Raw genomic sequence first — 24,689 nt, 5'->3', positions numbered from 1 at the left:
ATAAGTAGCTTACTCGTAGGCTTTTGATTGTGACCATGGTGGATGCTAAGGTGTACCTTTTTCTAACCGAGAACTTGACATGGTATCTAAGCTTGTGGTCATGGGTTATGGTAGTTATCCCTAACATGTTCCTAGACTACTCCGCGTAGAAGACGTAGAAAGTCACATGGTTGGTGAATATCATGAATGTGAAACATATCATCTGGTGAGAAAATTTGTCAGGACATCCTAAGACATGGGTAGGACAAGCCGACAATAACATGAGGCATTGTAACTTGTTAAACATGGCAGACATCCTACAAAAACATGGTGCATGACATCCCACCTAAATCAGGAAAACATAGAATCATGTTGCATCTTGTATTGGGAGGTCAAGAATCATACAGGACATAGGTTAGAGTAGCACTTATTTGACTCGGTTCATTGTCCTGAAGTTGCATCTTAGTACCTATCTTTTATTTAGCCCCTTAACATTATCCACTAACCAACTAAGTTAATTTTGTTTAGGGGACGACATGGCTGATTCAACTAAACTGCTCATGTCATCATCTTAACCGTATTAAAAGACGTAAAAGAGTTGTTTTAGATGTCCAAGATAAGCTTAGTTGCAATTACTGTAAAATAAAATAAAATAAAATAAAATAAAATAAAATAAAATAAAATAAAATAAAATAATTAAGTTTAAATGGATTTATTAGGGTTACAAATTCTTAAGTATAATTGAAATCAAGATTTCGTTAATTTTCGAGTGTATGAATTGAACCGTATAAATAATTAAAATTTTTGTTTATGAATAAGGTTTAAAAAAATAAATCCACATTTAATAAATTAAAATTAGAATGAGTTGACATCTAAAACATGACCAATTAGAACTGTTATCTATGTTAGATTTTGACATAACTGAGCTAGAAACATAAACAATTGAAATCAGGAGCGATGATATTATTGAATACTAAACTTGGGTTTTATACCGTTACAATAACCCTAATTTAGAAACTAACCACAAATCTCAGAAACGGAAACAAATCTCGTAAATGGTAAACAAATCTGAAAAATAATTAAACTAGATCTCTACAAAATACTCTAACTCTGCAAACTAACCTATCTAGAGAATTCGAGTACCGTGTCTATAACAATATGATGAGAATTATAGGTTAGAACTTATAATGGAGTCGTGCCTTGAACATCTATGATATGTAAGTTGATTCCGTCGGTGCCTTGAGCATCTATGATATGGGTAATCCTTTGTTAAGGATTTGGAAATATATATATACACACATATATACATACATACATATATCATTTTTTTAAATTTAAATCAACTTATAAATATCTCCAAAAAAAAAAAAAATAAAGACCCTTGCATAGGACCTATGGGGTAGAGAGTTGACACCATGCCTCCCCCTAGAATACATTTTGAGGCATTTTTAAATTGGAGGCATAGACATAGTTTTGGCGAACAGAGAAACAATGTCGTGGAGAGTTTGTTCGGTGTCCGATTGACACCAAATTTCATAAGTTTCATATTTCATATGGACGAACTTGACTCAAGAGCTGCATGTACAAATTCTCTTCTGAACCCTCACTTTTGAGGTTAAGGCCCGAGATCCTACTCAGCCCGTTAACAAGCCTATCTATGATGCTCATCTTACTTTCTGTCCCTATCTTGCTTTTTCATCGTTTCCTCTTGAATGCACACATTATATGGTTTGTTAGATGGTGCACCGTCCTCCTCGATCGCATCATGGAACTTATTGGCGCTCGTGCTCTTCTATATTGGCCCCCGTGTGGCTAAATGGGCATCACTTTGCTTATCTCGACGTGAGGGTCACAACCTACTCTCTTCATAGTATGATTCTAATACTATGCTTGTAACATGTGATACACTCACATCGGGCCCCTCCGTTGCTAGGTTGGATCTCGTGCTGCATTACTTCTACACATTTTCTTTTATTTATCACCCGTCGTTGCTCCACACAGGGCACCTTCTCTTTCGAGACGCGTTCGCTTCATCCTTGGTTGATGCGTGTCACCTTAACCAAAGTTAAAAGAGTTTTATCTAGCTTTCCAACAAAATTAATGTCTCTCTAGTTCATTATTTATGGAGTGAAATAAAGTGAACCACGCCCTTTCAAACTAGAGCCTAAATCTGGCGCCTTAGACCACTCGGCCAAACTATCAAAGTTGTCGGCACATGCATTTGTATATTTTCTTTTGTGTTTATTGTAGTTCTTATTTTTATTTCATAGAACTTCAAATTCTATTGTTTCGACTCTTGTTCCATTATATTTGTCTTCAAACTAATCTATAGATAATTCTGGGATTAAGATGAGTCAAATTAATTTACGAACACTTCAATAATTGTGTTTAGTAATCAAATATGCTAACACAAAACCAAATAGTTGATGTCATGACTCGATTTTTATAGCTGCTCGAAGCACAAATCGAGACTCAAACATATTATGCAAACACATATTTAAGTTAACCAAAAGTATAGTTTACAAGTTTGTAGGGAACAGTTCAAAAAAACACTAAAACAACAAAATAATTTTAGAGGTTGTGGGTGTGATTCTCTATAACTCCTGCTACAGATCCCGCTCCCATCTCCGACCAACTTTTAATTACTTGAAAAGTATGAAAAACTTGAAGTGAGTACAAGACTCGGTAAGTAGCTTACTTGTAGGCTTTTGATTGTGAGCATGGTGGGTGCTAAGGTATACTACCTTTTTCAAACCGAGAACTTGACATGGTTTCTTAGCTTGTGGTCATGAGTTATGGTAGTTATCCCTAACAAGTTCCTAAACTACTCCCCGTAGAAGACCTAAAAAGTCACATGGTTGGTAAATATCATGAATGTGAAACATGTCATCTGGTGAGAAAAGTTGTCAGGACATCCTATAAGACATGGGTAAGACAAGCGGACAATAACATGAGGCATTGTAACCTGTTAAACATGGTAGACGTCCTATAAAAACATGGTGCATGACATTCCACCTAGATTAGGAAAACATAGAATCATGATGCATCTCGTAATGGGAGGTCAAGAATCATTTAGGGAATAGGTTAGAGTAGCACTTATTTGATTCGGTTCATGGTCCTGAAGTAGCATATTAGTACCTATCTTTTATTTAGTCCCTTAACATTATCCACTCACCAACTAAGATAATTTTGTTTAGGGGATGACTTGACTTATTCAACTAAAGTGCTCATGTCATCATCCTAACCGTATTAAAAGATGTAAAAAAAAATGTTGTTTTAGATGTCCAAGATAAGCTAAGTTGCAATTACTACAAGGAAAAAAAAAAACTAAGTTTAAATGGATTTATTATAGTTTAAATGGATTTATTATGGTTACAAATTCTTAAGTGGATAATTGAAATCAAGATTTTAATTTTCGAGTGCATACCGTATAAATAATTAAAATCTTTGTTTATAAATAAAGTTTAAAAAAATAAATCTACATTTAATAAATTAAAATTAGAATGAGTTGACATCTAAAACATGGATTAAATCAAAACTTTTATATATATATATATATATATATATATATATATATATATATATATATATATATATATATAAATATCTCTAAAAATAAAAACTCTTGCAAAGGCCTATGGGTGATAGAGGGTTGACATAATACCTCCCCTAAAGTACATTTTGAGGTATTTCTAAATTGGCAGCGCAAACATAGTTTTGGTTTGAAGGGACAAACAGTGTGATGGAGAGTTTGTTCAGTGTCCTGCACGTTAACAAGCCTATCTATGACGCTCATCTTACTTGGTACCCCTATCTTGCTTATTCATCATTTCCTCTTGAATGCACACATTATATGGTTTGTTAGATGGTGCACCGTCCTCCTCGGTCGCATCATGGAACTCTTCTATATTGGCCCTCGTGTGATCAAATGGGCACGTGACGTGTGGAACACTCTCATTGGCACGTCCGACCCCGTTGCTAGGTTTGATCTGGTGTTGCATTACTTCTACACATTTCCGACCCCGTTGCTAGGTTTGATCTGGTGTTGCATTACTTCTACACATTTTCATTTATTTATCACCTACTCTCTTCATAATATGATTGTAATACTATGCTCGTGACATGTGGTACACTCTCATTGCCACGTCTGACCCCGTTGCTAGGTTTGATCTGGTGCTGCATTACTCCGTTGCTAGGTTTGATCTGGTGCTGCATTACTTCTATCTGGTGTTGCATTACTTCTACACATTTTCATTTATTTATCCTTTTACCTGGCGTCCGACCCGTTGCTATGTTTGATTTGGTGTTGCATTACTTTCACCCACTTGTTGCTGTCTTTTACCCTCACTTGACATGTGTCACCCATCGTCGCTCGACACATACTTGTTGCTTTTACCCTCACTTGACCTCACTTGACATGTGTCACCCGTGGTGGGATTTGGACTCAATCTCTTTGAGACCAGAGCCTAAATCTAGCACCTTAGACCACTAGCCAAACGGTCAAGTTGATGGCACATGCATTTGTATAAATTTTTTTTAATGGTAGTTCATATATTTATTTAATAAAATATCAAATTTTATTGTTTCGATTGTTTCCATTATATTTACATTTACATTCAATACTGTCTTAGAGATATATAAGATTAATATTAATACAATTAATTTACAACACTTCAATAATTGTGATTACTAAGCAAATATAATAACACAAAACCAAAAAAAACTGATGTCGTGAATCAATTTATGTAGCTTGCTTGAAGAATGGATCGAAACTTAAACGGATTGAAAACATGGAGTGAGTACAACACTCAGTTCGTAACTTACTTGTAGACTCTTGATCGTGGCTATGATGGGTGTTAAGGTATATTACCTTGTTCTAACCGATAACTTAGCATGGTTTTTGAGGTTGTAGTCATTGGTTATGGTAGTTGTCCCTAACATGTCCCTAAACTACTCCCCATGAAACACCTAGAAAGTCACATTGTTGGTGAATATCATGAACGTGAAACATTTCATCTGGCGAGAAAAGTTGTCAAGACATCCTAAGACATGGGTAGGACAAGCCGACAATAACATGAGTCATTGTAACCTGTTAAACATGGTAGACGTCCTATAAAAATATGGTGCATGACATCCCACCTAGATTAGGAAAACATAGAATCATGATGCGTCTCGTAGTGGGAGGTCAAGAATCATTTAGGTAATAGATGGGAGTAGCACCTCGTAATCTTAAAGGGGTCATGGTAAATTTAGAGCAGAGGGTGCATGGGGTTCTTATTTGACTTGGTTCATGGTTCTCGAGTAGCATCTTAGTACTTAAATTCATGGGCTATCCCTATGGTAAATTTTCACTCGTAACACACCATAATCATGTAATATAATACAAGGTTCATGGTCAGACAGTAACATAAGTTATATTTATGGCAACATGTCATTCTCATGAGCTTAAGTCAATCACATTACCATGCACGAGAGTCGTATTAAGTTTTAAATTTATTGATTGACATTCGGGATCTCGGTTCTCGAGTTTATAGTATCTCCAAAATTTTTTGTGCATGACCGTCAGAGATTCTATTTTAAGGAATAAAAAGAAAAAAATCGATGAGAACTTGTCTAGAAAGGGGTCAAATTAACCCAAGCACAGAGCTAGTCTTGTTTAGGGGGTGACGTGGTCGATTCAACTAAACTGCCCATGTCATCATCTTCAACCTTTAGCAAAGGGAGAAGATGCTTTCTTTGTTGCGTGTGTCAGAAAACGGCATTTTTCAGCATTGTACAGTGGTTGCTTGGATAAGGAATTTCGTGCGATAAGAAATTTCAAGGTGTTCGAGGAGGGAAGAATGACCAACACAAAACAATTAAATTTTTTAAAAAATGTATTAAAATAATTAGAAGACGACAAATAACCAAAATACCCTTAGAATTTGAGAAAATTACGAAAATGCCACTAGTGAAACAAACGTGAAAAGCTACCGTGACCATATGCACAAAATTCACTAATTCTCAAATTCAAAGTCGGCAAGATCTCGATCGAATAAGAGTGGAGGTTCCAAAAAATCCATCCTTGAAATCATGGCGATTCTGAACTTTCAAAGTCGATAAATCCTTCCTCTTTAAATTATAATTAGAACAATAAATTTAATATAGAATGAGTCGTTATCTAAAACATGACGGGATCAAAACTGTTATATATATATAAAGTAAAAATTTCACGAAATTAAATTCATTTTCTATATAGATTGCTAAGTTGAATCTTTTTTTTACCGACCTTACAATAAAAATTAACCAAAATATAAAACAATATCAACCATTCCAAATATTGGAATAAATTTGAAACTAAAATTAAATTAGTGAGATTATAATAATCTCTTTCTTAAAAAAAAATAGGAAACTATTTTTAAGTATAAGATCCAAAGCAACTAAAATTATAATAATCTATGACGTGTCGAGGGACGGTTTTCGTCCATAAATTGACAGTAATAATTTTTTAAACTTTTTTTTTTATAAAGGTAAAATATGTTAATAATATTTTTAAAATTTCATGAGTATTTTTTAAATATAATACTAACGAAAATAATATTTTTAATTTTTTTTTTTTAAGTTGAGAAGTATTAATGAAAATCCACACGTGCAAGCGTGTGCTCACCAGGCGGTTTCGCACACCACCTGGGCTTACATAGTCGAGTTAGTTGACTGTAGCCAGACGTCTGAAGGTACACCAAATTCTCGAATATCATGCCAGACATGATCATCATCATCATTATCATAGTGTACGTGTTCATATTTATCATAAAAGGGAAAGTATTTCGATGTAAATGAACATACAGTATGCATGAGATCCCTATACTTTTCATCTTAAATCATTTATGTGACACAACCCCACACATCTTTCACATATTACTCTAGGCAACGTGCATGCATAAGCTTTCATACATTCATCATTTATAACATCACTTAAGGATTGTGTATCAGAAAACTTTTCATCATTATGCAACATGGCATCTCATACATGCACATCATCGTAACATGAAATATCATCATACCATATCATATCATCACTATACATCTCATGTCATCATATCATAATGTATCATCATCCTAACTTATCATAGCATCATAGTACATCACATCATTATAACATCATAGCATCATCGCACATATCATATTATCATATCAAATCACATCATCATAACATCATAGCATCATCATAGCACATCATAATATCATATCAACATACATGACATGTGCAAGGGCCACTGGGCACGTGTCGTCATACATAAGATAAGTCTTCCAACCAAGCCAATAGTAGGGTCACTTATTTGGATGGCCTTAACCGACGTTCTCTTTCCAAGTTAGTTTTCCTTTGTCCTTCGAGTTCTTTCTCACTTATGTCGAGGCTTCACCTATTTGAATATTTGTTGGATAGCCTCAGTAAAAGTTGAATTCCTAACTTAATTTAATTTAAAATTAAGAAAAACGGTTCATACGAACCTTAATTTACTTACATAATGTCAAAATCAGCTTCACAAGGGTCCAAAATGTAGGAAATGATGTCTAAATTTAAGACCCAAGCTGAATTTAAGCCTTGGAGCTGCCAAGCTATAGCTGGAGCCGAACCAAGCCAAGGAGTTGCCATGCATCACGCACGTGTAGGGGCTAGAGTGCGCGAGTTGTGAGTTGAGTCGGGTCACTCTCACGGGCGCGCGGGTCTACAGATGGTTTGTGTGTGTCAGGTGGTTGTGTATAGAGGGCCTCGTGGGTTGCTTTAGTATGGTTGGGTCGAGCCTTGCAGATGGGTTGCTAGGCCGAGACTGTTTGGTAATTTTTCGAATCGGATCCGACATGAAACTTCGTCTTCTTCACCCAATTGCGCACAACTCTTCTTCCATTTTCTCTCTCTTCCCGACCGCCCTCCGGTGTCTCTTTCCATCGTCCTTCCCTTCAGATCTCGATCACTTTGAGCCTCTGACTATCTTCCCTTCAGATCTCGATCACTTTGTCACTCTCAGTATCCAATATTGTCACCTCCAAACAACATTAATGTTTGCTCCAACGAATAAATATTCAGCAAACCTGCTACAATGATATTGTCTTTTGATAAGTAGATTAAAAAAATAAGAATCTCTTTATTAATGAATTGATACAAAAGTCGAGATATTTTACCGTTCTCTCATACATCCAACAATTTAAAATTATCAGTCTTGTCTTTTTGTGTCGGTCTCTTTAAATAATTTCTCTACTCCCACTAATCGACTTCTCAATCAAAACCACCGAAAATCGAGTTATTATACCAAAAGAAAAAGGGTGAAATTATTATTTTTTTTTAATTAATGACACAAGAATTTCCCCAACCAAAAGGCAAGAACATATGACCAAACGTAAGACGACAACACACTTAAAAGCAAAACCCAACAACTAAGAAAGTGAAAAGAAAAACTACTTGTCGTAAGCCCCAACAAACAAAAGCCACATATGAGCCGGTCGGGTCGGGTCGGGTCGGGTCGGGTTTCAAAAACCGATCGGATCCTTCGATCTTCTCCACTAGTTGACACCACACGCCGGCTTTTGCTTTTTACAGACAGAGAGAAAGAGAGAGAGAAATCAAAGAGAAATTGGAAATGGAAATTCGTGTTCGTACGATGGAGGCCGAGAAGTGAGGACGAAATAGAAAATTAGCAGAGTGAATTTCGCCGAGATCGCACCCGGAGACACCGACTGAATCAATCGGCGCTTGGATTTTGAATTTCATTTTGAAATTGGTCAGTGATCTTGGACTCCCAACTTCACATTTCTTCAATGGAAGGTTAGATTTCTCTCTCTCTCTCTCTCTAGCTCCGAAATTCTCTCTCTAGTTTTCTGGATTTTATTTTGGTTAGGTTATCGTGCGGTGAGTGAGGAGTATTAGGTTTTTTGTGTCTCTGTTTTTGACTCATCTCTTTCTCTTAATGTAAGTTTTCTGTTGAGTTGACGAACAGTGTATCTTGGATTTTGCAGAGAATTGAGATGAAAATCGCGGGTTTTCTTTGTGGTGGATGATTTAGGGTTTTTGGGTTTGGTTGTTTTTGTTGGCAATTTCAATTTTGAAGTCTCATTGAGCTTTGATTCATAATTGTGGTGTTACTGATTATTGTTCGAATAATTGAAAATGAAATTATCTGCTGGGAGTTTTATCTGTTGGTTCCTTTTTATAATGGAAATTATTGCAAACAGCCTCTTGAAACTGAAACAAGTTGCGTTTTGAAACTTAAGTTGAGTAACAATGGCTGAAGCCAGTGTGTTAAAGGGCAATTTTCAGTGCTTCTTGGAATCTGAGTAACCATTTCCACAGCTATAAAATTGTGTGGGATGTGTGTATTTACGGGTATTCTCACCTCTGTTGCTGGGATCCTGATAGAAATTATGGTTGGGTCCTTTTATCCATCCGGGGATCTGTTCTGTAAGCCACTATCCAATGTATACCTATGTATACCTTAGGCAGGAGCAGCCCTCGTCCATTTCGTAGCAAGGCCAAAGACGACCGAAGAGAATGATGTTTGGAATAATTTCCTTTCTCATTTGATCTAATCTTTACTGTTTCCCGATTGTTTCACAGAGTTCTTTTTTTTAAGATTCAAATAATGAGCGGGCGAGCTATGAGAGGCATGAAACTTATGAAATACAATTTTGGATTACATATTGACAAGTGATCATTTGGAATCTCCGACAAAATAGTGTCATGGAGCGTTTATGGAGAAGTAACCGTACAAATAAGTAGATTTCTAGGTGGGATCATCATGGGGAAGTCATAAGGTATTTGTGTAATGATTTTTCATTGGAGCAATTAAATGAAATATAAGCCTATTAGTTTCAATCATCTTTCTTGTTCATGCTGAAGTTTCATCCTTTTTTGTTAAGTATTTGAAATTGTGTCTGTTAGAACCAACAACTACTATTTTTGCCAAATAGTAAGAATTTTGTTTATTTATTTGTTTTTTTAGAAGCCCAATTTTGATTATTTGAAGAGTGATTCTAAGAACCGTAGTCATCTTTTACGGAATGAGGGTGAAGTTTAGGTACCGAGTCGATTTCTTTGGAGTGCGCCATTGTAGTAGCTAATGCTTAGGCCATAAAAAGGTTTTCTGATCAGCTTGAGGCTAATTGATCAATATCCTCTGACAGGCGTATCACCAGACCAGGAATCAGTGGGTTCTGGGACAAAAAGGTCTAGTGTATCGTCTGGAAGCAAGTCTAGAAATCGGAAAGAGTTTTTTAACAGATTTTCGGACAGTGAACTCTTCATGGCGAAACTTGAAGATTGGTTTGAAGAAGTATCAGAGAGTTCCAGAACCAAAAAGTCGGTTTTCGACGTTCCTTTTGAGTTGATTGATTTACAGAAGTTCGACTATGCACTAGAGGGGATTTCGTTTCAGCAGCTGATTCGAATGCCAAGTACTTTATATGCTTCTGCCTCTGATGGCGTGGAAGCAACTTCTTATCTTGCTGTTGAGGATTTTCTTCATGCAAGTGTGAAAGGTTTGTGGGAGGCATTTTGGAGTCAAGATCAGCCCATGCCTTTTACTGTTGGTTGCTTATACAGGAATAATTTAAAATTTTACCAAGCTGAGAAGGCAATTGCTACTGGAAAGCTTGAAGGTCTTTCAGCCGCTGGCGTTCTGCTGAAGAACGCTCGACATCCCCATGGGAAGTGGGACCAAATTCTTACGCTTGCTGTACTGAGTCCGGATATTGGAAATCATGCCATGGATCATGAGAGCTATCCTTCTCCGTCTGTTTTAGGTGAGGCTCTTTTTTATGCTGTCCGCATGCTATTGTCAAGAAGCTTGAGCAAATCGAACTATTCACTGGGTTTGAACTCTGTCTTTGTTTTTCTTTTCAATTCGTGGTATGGAGGAGTTATTAAAGTTGAAGGAGATTTAAGTAGGTTGGAGTTTGATCTGAATAATGTGTATGAATGTGCTGCTGAATGGATAAAACGATATGCTACAATATCGGTTTCTTCAATTGATAGGATCTGGAACGAGCTTGGAAATGCTAACTGGGGTGATATTGGGGCATTGCAAATACTTTTTGCTACCTTCCATTGTATTATGCAATTTGCCGGAGTTCCCAAGCACTCGATTGAAGATCTAGCTGCCGATCATAGTTCTCGTTTGCAAACTAGACGAGTAGAGAGGGAGTTGGGAGATGTCAGAGTGAATGGAAATGGTTTGTTTAGGTTCCAGAAGAAAAGCGTTTCCCCTGAAATTCTTGAAGTTCAGGAAGATTCGATCAAAGTTAAGTCCGAAGAGATCGTAAAGTTGAAAGTAGGATCGGTGCTGTGGTTGGAGGATTCAAACTCGCAAAAAGGCTATCAGATTAATGAACTCCTGACTTGGGGCGAGCTTCAATTTTATATTGCTTCTCCGGTCGAAGAACCTGGAAAAAGTCTGTTTCTTTACGTTGGATCTCGAATTTCCCAGCTAGAAGCATGGGAAGATATGAACTTGTGGTATCAAGTGCAGAGGCAGACCAGGGTGCTAACTGTAATGAAACAGAAAGGTCTATCTAGCAAGTACCTACCTCAGTTATGTGCATCTGGGAGGATCATCCATCCCGGTCAATGTCGTAGACCGAGCTCGGGTGGCAACTGTGACCACCCTTGGTGTGGCACGCCCATTCTTGTGACCAGCCCAGTTGGTGAAACCGTAGCTGACATGGTAAATGGTGGTAGATTTAGTTCTGAAGAAGCATTAAGATGCTGCCATGACTGCTTGTCTGCACTCTCAGCAGCTGCTTCAGCTGGAATTCGACACGGTGACATCAGGCCGGAGAACGTGATTTGTGTGAGATCTGGTGTGAGACAGCCTTACTTTGTTCTTATTGGCTGGGGACATGCGATCCTCGAAGACAGGGACCGTCCTGCTTTGAATCTTCACTTCTCGTCGACTTTTGCACTCCAAGAGGGGAAACTCTGCTCTGCCTCAGATGCAGAGAGCCTAGTTTATATGCTCTATTATGCCTCTGGTGATGCTTTTCCTGATCTGGATTCTGTTGAGGGTGCACTACTATGGAGAGAGACCTCTTGGTCAAGGAGGTCGATTCAGCAGAAGCTCGGCGACATGTCGACAGTACTGAAAGCATTTGCCGACTATGTCGATAGTCTATGTGGAACACCATATCCTATGGACTACGACATCTGGTTAAGAAGGTTGAAGAGAAATATACACGACGAAGATCCGGGGAAGGAAATCGATACGTCAGGCTAGGTCTCTTCTGTTAGCTATATGTTTATAAAATCGCTGCTACTCTTTTCACCGACGTCATCTTTTCTCAACCGTAAGTACATTCTTGGGTGAAGAAGACTGGATGCTGCCGGTAAGGTAAGAGGGAACGTTTCGATCAGCTTGACATCTTTCGTTGTCTTCGAGCCCTGGTATATCCTCTTTCGAGTGTGTTGAATGGATTCATATCTAGGCATGGTCACAATATATAGTCATACCTAACAAGATTGAACTAGTCATAACCTCCGTGACTGTTACTGTCGGTCCATGCGGAGACAGCTGCAGTGACAGTAGTCGACACCGCTTTAGAACATCATGATCGAGCTAGGTGCGATGACGCATCTGTATGATTGGGTAGGTAAATAGAATTTAGTGTTGAATTTGGAGTGAAGGGCACATTTGTATATGTGTGAGTTTTAGGCTGTGATTTGGGGTTTGTTTGTGGTTAAGTTGATTAAAGTGTATTTATATGATGATTTGGGTAAAATGTGTCCTTTCATTAGTCAGAACTGAGAAAAAGGGGAGAGTTTTTGAAGCTTCTTTGTTGATGAAGAGTGTAATATTTTCAGGCTTCTTTGGGCGTCTCATTCTAAGATGTTTTCACCTCTAACTTCTAAGATGTTTTCACCTCTAACTTCGAAACCTATCCTAATATCCTTTACGGTTGGAAAGAAAAGAAGAAGAAAGAAAAGAAATGTTTACCTTACTACTATGCTAGAAGTTCAAGCCTGCACTTCAGATAAGATAAGATGATGAAGAATCTTTAGATTGACGAGTTGGAATGTGCTATTTCACTTAGTCACACAGCAAGCACTCCAAGAGACTCGATAATGATATGAAATCTTTAGACCAATGGGTTGGAATGTGCCGCTTTGCTTAGTCACAAAGCAAACACTCCAAGAGGCTCGATAGAGAGGGTTTGGGTTTACATTCATGAATCCACGCTAGAGTTTTAATCTATTCTTGCCGTTATCTTTTAAGAAGGCCACTCAAGACAATTAAATTCATGAGTTTGGTGGTTTTAAAATTTTCATAATTTAAGTTTAGATATAAAATTAAAAATTTAATTTAATTTAAAATTTCCAAATATTAATTCATAGAAGAAAAACAAGAACAGTCCCTCGTTCATTAGTGAAAACAACCTTTATGTTCATTGGTGAAAACAACCTTTATGCTATGAAGTTAATTCTAAAACATGTGAAAATGATTGATTTTTAATTTAAGTGAAGCTGGTAACATTGAAATTGCGGGCGAGGTCAAGCTTTCTTAACCTAAAAGGAATGCCACTAGCTCTACTATCAGCTTGCTTTTTCTAATGCAAATACCAAGAAGGTCGTTTACGCCCTTAACTTCCATTGGCAATGTCGGCCTATCTATATCCAATGTGAGAGACCAATTACCTTAGTTAGAAGGAAGACGTTCTCAAGACATAGCTTTCTAAGTAGAATCCGAAATCTCAACAATTACCAGGTGACCCATTAACTAATCTTTCTAACAACTGCTCAGCTTCCTAAGTGCCGTGTGAAGCTGCTACCCGAAAAGATCAATCTATGGTTGACTCTCCTCTGAAACAAGGTGTTATAGGTCTTATAGAATAGAAAAGTTTTTAAAGCTTGAATTTATGTAGCTAATCAACAAATTTACATCCCAAATAAATTCTCAACTTCAAAATTTTAAACCTAAATTCACTGTATAATAAATTTGCTGCATTTGAAAATCATCCACGGCTTTTGATGGTATAAAAAGTTAGAGATCTTCAAACTGGCTTCAGAAGAGGGGGAAAAAAGGCCTCAATTTGATTTAAGAACAGTACAACAAAGCAGTATGAAAATCAAATTAAGTTTCATCACTTCCTGAATCCTTCGAAAATTCTAACGACATGCTCAAATCAGACCCTTTAAACTAAATAAAGCAATAGCAGCAGCACAGTAAGAACACACCTATGAAGTTTTCAACTTCCTTAATCAGCATCCATCTCTTCCAGGGCAGCTTTAGCAGCTGCCTTCGCTTCCTCTAGAAGATCCTCTGGAACCTGAAAGTGGTAAAACCATGTGATTAAACTAAACTACCCTCACACGGGACGATACGAACTCGGGGAGCTACTACTATAGTACGGAGACGGTTTATACTACTATTCTATCGCTCTGAACTACATCGAACCACTAAATAAATAATAACGAAATGAATGAGTAATGTGATTCAATATCAACAATGGTATACAACTATACGATCCTAATATTTTTGCACCACTGAAAAATTCAAGAACCATATTTTTTTTTCTCACAACCTTACAGAAGGTCCCATCCCAAAGCAGACTAAGTTAAAGGTATTTGGTTTCGAGTTTAGATACAGCTCTCCACAATCGAATTTATATACCACCAACATTCAGCTACGCCTAACTGGTGATGAATTTTGAAAATAAAAATTGCAATTTCATTCAATTGAGATAACATTAATAGTACCTTCTGATGTTGGCGGTTTGATTCATCACAGATCCAACTCATTTCCAACTCGAAGTCCTTGTCCTTTGCCTCATCATGTACTCCATAAATACTGCTCGTCAAAAGAGTAACACAAAGTTTATATTCTAATCAAGCAAATGTCCCAACAAATTCAAAGCCCAACTACTCAGAAGTTACTCACATCTTGGCTACTTCAATAACACCTTGCCGACATGTCAATTCAGAGAGTTTCAACTTCTCAATTTCCCTGTCATTGTATTATTGCTTGTAACATCAGGAATACTACTTAAATTTTCACAGATATGAGATAACATACAATGTGCTGTTGTGGTGTTAGAACGATGTACAGATTCAAAGGTGGTATGCAATTATAAATGAAGGTGAATTTGCAGTTCACCTTCTTCAACAAAAGTGCTTTAACTATAAACCCTTAAAGTAAAAAGTACTTCGTGATAAATACTTATTTTGTGCATTTGAATTTTTCTAGAAACACTTTTTTAATCGGAACACAAGAATATTAAAAACACTAGTGAATTAATTCCAAACACGATTATGAGTGGAGTGTGCTTTGGACATGACTTCCAAACATAGTTTATCTCCTCTTAAGATACCCCCACAGCCTTCTTCTTGGACGTTGATTAGTTATATGATGCATAAAAAATAAAAAATGCTTCACCAATGCTGAGACAAAGATGGAAATATTAAATTAAGAGTTAAGTTCATAGAATAAAATCACAGTGCTTAAGAGATTTTCTATTGCCTATTGACTAGTATCTCGACTATTTCCCTCGATCAGTAAACTCATGGTAAGAAACGGTAAATCAATTACTACAAATTCTTGCATTACTGTGGTCAGAAAGGACGTGTACAACAAGATCATCATTCTGGAAGTTCAATATTGGTTACAATATCACTTGACTTAAGAATATCTGCCATAAATTAGTCAATAATTCGCAATGTAGCAAGAACAAAATCCCTCATACAAATCTCTTTTCCAAAGATCATTATAATAATTATTATTATTTTATAAGAAACAACTTTCCTAAGATGATGATCAGCTATGTATCAATCATAAAAATCTAGACATGGATCTCCCACATAAACATCTTTAGGTAACTATACGCTGATTATGCCACTTCTCTGAAGTCTTTATTATAGGCTACTGCCTACATGATGATTTATACTGATAGTAGTAGTCATGCATCCATGTTTTTGAAAACTCATTCTCATCAAATTCAATTAAAGTAGATTCAATTAGAAAGCAACGGAGTGGTCTCTTGGCAATCACCCACAAGAAGTATCACAACAAGTAAATCTTTTATCTTACGTTTTTGCAGCTTGCCTACCCTTCCCAATTGCAGCACCATAGTACCTCTAGAAAAATACCAAAAAAAGAAGAAAAGAAATATGTCAGTTCATAGAGCAGCCATAAGATGTACACAAGTAGTTTGCAAGCGATATAAACAAAACAGCATTAAATTCAAACTGTGTATCACAAATCTACAACATGTCAATACATGATAAACTCACATAGGAAACACCGGATGGTTCAACCATGTACAATTGTGGTCCATCTCTGTCATAGCCTCCAAGAATTACGCCACATCCAAAAGGTCTGCAACATTAATTTCAATTCGATATAAGGAGAAAGAAAGAAGCAATTTCAAATTGCTATGGGTATTACTGAAATCGTGACAAACCTGAGCCACCAGTAAAGTGTACAGAGATGCACATAACTAGCAACACGATCAGCTAATTCCTTAACAGGAATTGGTTCACCATAAATACTGCATAAAGAGTCCATAACAAAACAAGATAAGCATTCAATAGGATAATGCAAAATCAGCAATACATCTCGAATAACCTCAGATAAAGCATAAAATTAACTGATAACTTCTTCCTCATGATCACATGGCCGGCATGCCTTCACTTTTAACATGCTTTTCACACCATTGTTTTCTCCTGTCAGTATAGTATATCATAGTATCGACATACACGTATGTAGACCTAGAAGTTCATGAAGGCATGTCCTTTCTAAAGAACACAATTCATTCACATCATCACTTTGTTTTCCAAGAGATGGTTTACTGTTAAAATCATACTGATGCTAACACATCATACTGATACTGCTAATTCGTTATTAAGCATCTGTTTCAATATATTTACAAATCAGACTCAGAAATCAAATTAGAACATAAGAGAAAATTGAATTACTCAAAGCATAGTCACCAAACATTCATCTGCAATATGTATTCCTACAATTAACCAATTTCACTACTAATAAACTAGGAGGTGTGCATTAGGATTAGGGGACTGTCTAAAATAGAAGAGTCTCAAGGTGCAACCTTTCGTAATTGGTTGCTTCCGACTTGGCTCGAGCAACTATTTGTCTTCCATCTGCTGCTAATCCTGCCACCGCCTGCCTCGAATAGCAAAAAACATCAATAAAAAAGACAGTAAATGTTACCAGTTCATTTTTTGCTATATGTTAAACTACTAACACTTGAATGTGAGAAAATCCAAGCAAATTAACTTTTTTATTCCATTATTCATATCCAAGTCTCTGCCCAGTCAAGGCATATTTCCTTAATCAGTTAGTCTACGACCATTACAGAACAAAAGCTTATTACAGGATACTTGAATCCAAAGCAGTGATCGAGAAATATAAGGGATAATAATACCATGCCAGAATGACGATGAACAGCGTGAATTCTTCTATTAGAACCAGGAAGCATCATCTTAGAGGTAATTAGCTTTTCCACGCCCTGAATAAAAAACAACCGCATCAGATTCACATGTGAGAAACACTCTATCTCAAACCTAGAGAACTCCTATGGTCCCATCCACAAAACAAAAGAGGAAGCACACTCAAAAAGCGAGAAAAATATTACCATAACGACTCCGTCTTTGCATTTGATTCCAATAACAGTCCTGAAAACGAATTCGAAAAACAGTTCACACAAAAAGGAAATAGAAAATCCCTGCCACGGTAAATCTACATAGTAATTAAGAAGAAAGGAAGAGAAGAATAGGAATACCCGCTGTTGTCGACGGCCTTGGCGGCGTACTCGATCTGGAAAACGCGGCCATCGGGGGAGAATGTGGTGACGGAAAGATCATAACCAGTTCCAATGCTACTCATTGCTTGTGGTTCTTTGGAGTAATGGAAAGCGAGTTTCGATTGCTAATTTGAGGAGCAGGAAATGGAACAGAGCAGAGATTATGAAGAAGACGAAGAAGAGCTCTGCGCTTTTCTGCGCTTCAATTTCTTTCTTCTCAAGAAAATCTCTTGCTTTCGCCTTTTCCTTTCCTGGGAAGTGAAATACCATTTTAGTCCTTTTCTTTTCTTTTTTTTCTTTTTTAATAAAAAAATTAAATTAAATTACAAAAAAAAAAATTAAAAAATTAAAAAATTAAAAAATTAAATTATAGTTATAGGGGTGTACATTCTACGGGACAATCTGGACCAACCCAACCCGAACTATAAGGGTTGGGTTTGGTTGGATTAACGGTAGGGTTAGGTTCATTTTTTTGAACCCGAATTGAATCGATTCAATTTTGGGTTCGTAGGACAAAACATTCGGTTGACTCGAGCTAAATAAAAATATATAAAATATTATTAAGAATTCTCCCGTATTAATCTGTTTGTTTGTCAATGGTATTAATAGGTTTACGAATTCACTACCTTTAAACTAATCATTTTTATTATTTATTTAATTTCATGATATTTTTATATTCTGTATTTAATTGTTTTTAGTTTTATGAAGATTTTTTTTTAATAATTATGATTTAATTTGAATTTATTTGTGAAGGTTTAATATATTTTATTTTGGATGGTATCTGAATAATTATAAATTGTGGATAAATAAAACTTAAAAAAATTGACAACCCAACTTCCTATTTTCGGGTTGGATTCCAATTGGGTTGTGAAAAGTTTTTGGTTGGGTTGGGTCAAAAAAATTGTTCAACCCAATCGAAATCCGACTATGTACATCTCTAATAACTTACGAGAAACTGTCTTATTTAATATAATATATTTTAATATTTAATATATTAAAAAAATATTTTTATTTAAAACATATTTAAATAAATATATATTTAACTCATTTAAATATCATTCAAATTTTATAAATTTTAAATATATAGTTGATAATTCATTTATTATATAAGATTCAAATTTAATATATATCACATATTAATTTAAATATTAAATTTTTTTCATTTAACTAAATTTATTTTTTTTAGTGTCACTCAAATTCTTTGGATTTTAAATGTTATAATACCATTGGTGCCTTATATACCACAATCTTCAATGCTTTGGTACCGTTTGTTGTATCCAAATGTCACAACCAAAATATTATGATACCAATTGTTATAGCGGAATGCCACAACCAAAATGTTCTAATGCTCAATTGTTATAACGAAAGCGGACGGAAGCAAGATCGATCACACTCACACACCCACAAATTGAAATTAAACAAAGAGACACCAAGATTTACGTGGTTTGGAGAGAAGAAATTTCCTTACGTCTACGAGTGATAGACAATCACTATAACCGAAGTATTTACAAGTGTATATCTCACACTACAAAACCTCTTGACGAAAGTTCCTCCCAATTACCTCCGATCAAATACAAAATAACAATGACTTCACACGACTCTACATGACTCCTTATGACTCCACGTCTCAAAACACGATTAGACAAGCTTTTATAGAGGCATAACAATGCTAATTCTCGTGCCTGAACCAAATAAATGAGAATATTAATCAAAATAGTTATGAACTAAATGAGAATTAATAACTAAAATAAATAAGGATATTAATCGTTATAAACTAAATGAGATTTAATGACCAAAATGAAAATGGTGACCCTTTGTGACCATTTACAAGAGGCTCATCTAACTAAGATCAATTTATTACTAAATGTTTGTGATCATATTTTTACAAACATTACATGACAACAAATTACACTATTTGAAGAAACGGGGCATACTAAAAAGATGAGAGTGGAGGAGGTGAGCTATGAACAAAACTTTAGTACACAAGTTGAGGCTCAAATTCTGCAAAATCAACCGATCCAGACTCAATTGGAGGCATCAAATATGCAGCCAATATCTCAGATACCAATGCTGCAGCAAGCGGTATCCTCTTCAAGTTCTTCACCAAAGGAATCTCATTGCTTTCTCCTACAGCAATCAGCTTCTCATTGATCTCGACCATCCTGTCCAGTTTCCTCTTGAATTCGGGGTTCTCGACGTCCGGTACGGCCGGGAAGATTCTCGCCGTCGTTCGGTTAGTCTGCATTAGTAGAAGCAAAATGAATTGGTTGAATGTTTTGGCATTGAACAGTTCAGTTCATTGTAGTAAACTATCACTTGGATGAACATGGGCTATGGATGAAATACATGTAGCTGTCAAACTTACCTCAATGATAACATGCATGTCAAATTCTTTGGTGTTGAGGCCAATTCCTTCATAGAATGCTGTTCTTTGGCAATCATTGAGATACATTGTCACGTACACCTGCAAAAAAATATTTCATTGAGACGAACATTCAGGTCAAGTTCAGCCCACAAGATCCATACTTGATAACGATTTTACTTCCTAAAAACACTGTTAGGGTCTCAGTTAACTGTTTTTTGAAAAACTTTGACTAGATCACAAAAATATTTTCAAAATTAGACTAAGAACGAAGATAAGTTGTGAGATCCCATATCGATTTGGGAGGATAATGAAGTATTATTGATAAGAGTTTTAAAGCTTGAAAGGGAAAACCCAAAGAGAATAATATCTGTTAGCGGTGGGCTTGGACCGTTACAAATGGTATCAGAGCCATCGTAAGATGTGCCAGCAAGGAGGCTAAGCCTCGAAGGGGGTGGACATGAGGCGGTGTACCAACAAGAACACTGGGCCCCGAAGGGGGTGAATTAGGAGGTCCCTCATCAATTGGAGAAGGGAACAAGTGCCACCGAGGAAGCTGGGCCTCAAAAAGGGATGGATTGTGAGATCTCACATCGATTGAGGAGGAGAACGAAGCATTTTTTATACGGGTGTGGAAAACCTCTCCTTGGCAGACGTGTTTGAAAACCTTGAGGGGAGTCCAAAAAAGAAAATCTAAAGAGGACAATATCCACTAGCATGGTAGTCGAAAACAGATTACCAAAAACAAAAACATTCATCTTTCCATTTTTGTTGTTAAAAGTGTATAATACTACTCAAATTTCAGTAGAGATTAACCGCCATTTACCGATAAACAGAAGAACCGAGACCACAGCTTAGCCTTCCAGTCATTGAGGAACTGAGGCTGTGCCTTGAGCAATGCAGAGAAGAAATCGCCGTGCCTGTTCTCGTCCTGGCACCAGTTCTCAAAGTACTTAAAAATGGGATAGCATTGGAACTCAGGGTTGGCCTTGAGATGTCTGTATATGGTTATGTATCTCCAGTATCCAATTTTCTCAGACAAGTATGTAGCATAGAAGATGAACTTGGGCTTGAAAAATGTGTATTTTCTAGCCTTTGTCAGGAATCCTAAGTCCAATGCCAAGTTGAAATCAGATAGACCTTTGTTCAAAAACCTGTAATTAATGGAACATGAGTATCAAAAATATAAGACACAAAAATTTCAAGACATTTTTGTTTGTTATTCTAAATCTCTAAAGCTTTCCATCAAAATCATTTGCATTCATAATCATTTAGATCCTTTGTTTTTGAAATTTAAGGTTATAAATAAATACATGTGGAGGTTCATTGTTTTGACATCTATATTTTAGAGACTTTTTCAAAATTCAAGCGAAAACTTGTTTTGTTTCAAGAATTCGGCAATGGATTCAAATATTTCCTACGAACTGATGAAAATATTCAAAACAAGCACATTAGAATGTTTGAAGGACTAAAACTAAAGGTTCGAGAATAAATATGAAGATTCAGGTATCATATAACATTTAGTAGCGTCCTTTAATTGATAAAGAAAGCTTATGTAATGCTTCTAAGGCTTGAAAATGAGTACATACCCAGCATGCCTGGCTTCATCCCTGGACATCAGAGAGAAAATCTCAGCCACCACTGGATTGGTTTTCTGGAACACATCAAAACAATTGGCAATGTGAGATAGAAAAAGATTATTCTCCATCCATATTGCTCGAAGTAATTATAAGAGATAAAATGTGATTTCCAAGTGAAAGATTAGTTCATGATTTGGAAGCTCAGAAGCCATTCAGCAGTGTAATAGAGCGATAGAACAGAGGAGAAATTATAGATTCAAATGACATACAGTACAGCTATAAACAAGATTTTCAAAAAATTATCCACAGTACTCACAATCAACTTCAAAATCACAGAAACAATTCATTCTGAAGTTCATAAGCAATACCTTAAGCCTCCTTCCCAGCTCCTTGTAGAGAAGAAATCCAGAGAACTCAGCAGTACAAGATCTCTCAAGAAACTCCACAAAGATCTGTCTGAGATCGCCTTGCATTTTATCAGCGGCTTCCTTGAACTCCTTGTTCCTCACAAAATGCGTCTGGTTATAATCAGTCTTGAACTCCTGAAGCAGAGCCTCGAACTCAGCTTGGTTCAAGTTCTTGTTGATTTCGGTATTGAAGAGAGTCTCCATCTCATCAAAGTCAGTGGTGTAGAACCTAGGCGTCAGTAGCGTCTCCTTAATCGCAGCCTTGTTGGCGTTCTTGGAGGGCTTGGGAGGCGATTGAGAGGAAGTTGCAGACATTTTAATGACGGTGAATCTGGAGTAAGAGAATGGAATTGCTCTCGTTCTAGGGCTTCCGAATTCGGGAGTTCTGCTGCAAAACTTCGACATTGGCTTCACGAGAGCCATCTCGGCAGCGGCAGCGGCAGCCATGGATGACGATGAAGCTTCTTCGGAGGGGCTGCAATGGCGGATGTGGGAAACACAGAGGAGTGAAAAGCAGAAGAGAAGCAAAGATATATAAATATGAGGATAGTAATGTAATATAATTCATCCAATCAAATAGAAGATTTTTCTAAATCGACACGTGGCATGTGATTATTGGTTTATCGGATTACTCGATGGCATTTGATAATGCCAAGTAAGCACAATAATTTGTGGTTACTATTTCTTTTTTCTTTTTTCTTATAATTTCATTTATTATTATTTTTTTTGGAAGCGTGTGGTCGTTGTTTCGTACACGTGTGATTCTAATTTACTGGGCCTAAGATTTGGGCCCATTTCTATTATCTAAATCACCTTTAATTACACTTTTAATTCATTTAATAAAAATACTCGCAAAATTTGTAATTTATTCCCAAAATAAAAAAATATTTAAAATGTTTTTACCCGAGGTTGGGTCATTTTTTCAATTTTTATTTTTAATAAAAATAAAATATTTGTTTGCAAAACATCTATTTACTTCACACATTTAATTGTAATTTGTAACTATTTTGAAAAATTACCTTCCCAATAGTTAAAAATTATTTTAAAGTATTGTCGGAGAATAAAATAAAAAAATAAAAAAATATGAAACAATAAATAAAAATAAAATAAATATATGTATATATAATTGTATCGTAGGCAAAAATGTATATTTTTAAATAAATTCGAGTTGGTTCAATTCAACCTAATATAGTCGTACTACAAGAACTTAGAAACCAAACTAATCTATAAAGTTTTTCATTTATTTGAACTCAATCTAACCTACATAAATTCATAATCGAACTAAACGGTTGGATTGAGTTGATCGTATTTTTCGAACGCCCCTACCTATTTTGTGAGATCCTCATATCGATTGGAGGGAGGAACGAGTGCAGATGAAGACGCTGGGTCCTAAAGGGGATGAATTTTCGGAGTGTGGACATAGAGCAGTGGTCAGCGAGGACATTGGGCCCCAAAGGGAGGTGGACTATAGAGATCCCACATTAGCTGGAAAAAAGAACGAAACATTCTTTAAAGGGTGTGAAAACCTCTCCCTAGCAAACACATTTTAAAACCTTGAGGAGAAGCCCGAAATGGAAAGCCCAAATAGGACAATATCTACTAGCAGATGGCTTGGGTTGTTATAGCTGGTATCGGAGCATTAGGTATAGATTTTATCGACTAGCCTACGAGGTAGGCTTGACATGTTCCATGGTCCCACCACTGATGGCCCGTCATAGTTAGGTATGCCTTACAAAAGATAATAAACGATGTTGTTTTGTTATATTATGTTTTACCTTGCATGGAATGTGAATGTTAATCGATGTATCGATGATATTTAGATTTAGCAATAGTTGTGCTATGAATGGGGAGCTATAGTTATGGAAAGGTATGTATTAATGTATACTGATGAATAAATAGTTTCAAATGAAAATGACTAAGGTACCTGTTGATTTTAATGAAGCGCCTAGGCCAACAAAGTAAATGGTCTTACTATCGACTCGGTCGGAAGACTTACCTTATGTATGACAACACGTGCCTAGTGGCCATTGCACATATCATTTATGCTTTAGTTATATGATGACGTGATCATGTTATATGATGATATGATGATGTGGTCATGTGATGACGTTATATGATAATGTGATTATGTTATATGCATGATAACATGATGATGTAAGATGTATGATGATGAGATGACTTAAGATGATAATATTTCATATTAAGATGATGTGCATATATTAAATGTCATGATGCATTATGACGACGAGTTTTCTAAGACATAACTGTAATTGATGTTAATGATGATGAACGTATGAAGACCAATGCATACATGTTACCTAGGGTAATATGTGAATGATGTATAGAGATTTGTCGTAAGAATGATTTAAAGATGAACACTATAGAGACTCATGCATATTGTATGTTCATATACATCTTGTTATTTCCCCATTTATGATGATGAGTACGGACACATACATTATGATGATGATGATGATGATCATGTCTCTCATGACACTCGAGAATTTGCTGACCTCCAAACGTTCGACTATAGACAACTAGCCTGACTATGATGGGTACAGGGGGGGTGCAAACTGCTTA

The 24,689-nt window shown here is 36.2% G+C and overlaps 3 protein-coding genes across 3 annotated transcripts; 1 reads left to right on the top strand and 2 right to left on the bottom strand.

Annotated features, from left to right (window-relative positions):
- Window positions 1-8,519: 8,519 nt before the first annotated feature.
- On the top strand, window positions 8,520-12,826 carry LOC111803326 (uncharacterized). Its single transcript, XM_023687673.2, has 2 exons — window positions 8,520-8,782; window positions 10,138-12,826. The coding sequence occupies exons 1-2, from the start codon at window positions 8,776-8,778 to the stop codon at window positions 12,222-12,224; spliced, it is 2,094 nt and encodes a 697-aa protein (XP_023543441.2). The 5' UTR covers window positions 8,520-8,775; the 3' UTR covers window positions 12,225-12,826.
- Window positions 12,827-14,005: 1,179 nt separating this feature from the next.
- Window positions 14,006-17,983, bottom strand: LOC111803355 (proteasome subunit alpha type-3). Its single transcript, XM_023687717.2, has 10 exons — window positions 17,740-17,983; window positions 17,593-17,632; window positions 17,383-17,466; window positions 17,047-17,120; window positions 16,402-16,488; window positions 16,232-16,316; window positions 16,029-16,075; window positions 14,883-14,948; window positions 14,702-14,792; window positions 14,006-14,271 (listed from the first exon to the last, which is right to left on the bottom strand). The coding sequence occupies exons 1-10, from the start codon at window positions 17,841-17,843 to the stop codon at window positions 14,200-14,202; spliced, it is 750 nt and encodes a 249-aa protein (XP_023543485.1). The 5' UTR covers window positions 17,844-17,983; the 3' UTR covers window positions 14,006-14,199.
- A 1,617-nt stretch (window positions 17,984-19,600) lies between these two features.
- Window positions 19,601-22,624, bottom strand: LOC111803339 (magnesium-protoporphyrin IX monomethyl ester [oxidative] cyclase, chloroplastic). Its single transcript, XM_023687694.2, has 5 exons — window positions 22,071-22,624; window positions 21,712-21,776; window positions 20,949-21,276; window positions 20,126-20,224; window positions 19,601-19,999 (listed from the first exon to the last, which is right to left on the bottom strand). The coding sequence occupies exons 1-5, from the start codon at window positions 22,554-22,556 to the stop codon at window positions 19,736-19,738; spliced, it is 1,242 nt and encodes a 413-aa protein (XP_023543462.2). The 5' UTR covers window positions 22,557-22,624; the 3' UTR covers window positions 19,601-19,735.
- Between the last annotated feature and the right edge of the window lie 2,065 nt (window positions 22,625-24,689).

The sequence above is a fragment of the Cucurbita pepo genome, chromosome 10 (assembly GCF_057944985.1).
Source record: "Cucurbita pepo subsp. pepo isolate OVF chromosome 10, ASM5794498v1, whole genome shotgun sequence".
Taxonomy (NCBI): domain Eukaryota; kingdom Viridiplantae; phylum Streptophyta; class Magnoliopsida; order Cucurbitales; family Cucurbitaceae; genus Cucurbita; species Cucurbita pepo.
The sequence above is the reverse complement of the archived record's forward strand: the minus strand, read 5'-3'. Positions and strand labels throughout refer to the sequence as shown.

Excerpts from the sequence above, each read along its gene's own strand:
- LOC111803355 (XM_023687717.2), bottom strand. The coding sequence starts at position 17,843 with ATGAGTAGCATTGGAACTGGTTATGATCTTTCCGTCACCACATTCTCC. Across the intron at positions 14,949-16,028 it reads GGTAGGCAAGCTGCAAAAAC|GGAAATTGAGAAGTTGAAAC; the intron begins GTAAGATAAAAG and ends ATACAATGACAG. Across the intron at positions 14,793-14,882 it reads GTTATTGAAGTAGCCAAGAT|TATTTATGGAGTACATGATG; the intron begins GTGAGTAACTTC and ends TTTGACGAGCAG.
- LOC111803339 (XM_023687694.2), bottom strand. The coding sequence starts at position 22,556 with ATGGCTGCCGCTGCCGCTGCCGAGATGGCTCTCGTGAAGCCAATGTCG. Across the intron at positions 20,225-20,948 it reads CTCGGTTCTTCTGTTTATCG|GTGTACGTGACAATGTATCT; the intron begins GTAAATGGCGGT and ends ATTTTTTTGCAG. Across the intron at positions 20,000-20,125 it reads ACATGCATGTTATCATTGAG|ACTAACCGAACGACGGCGAG; the intron begins GTAAGTTTGACA and ends CTACTAATGCAG.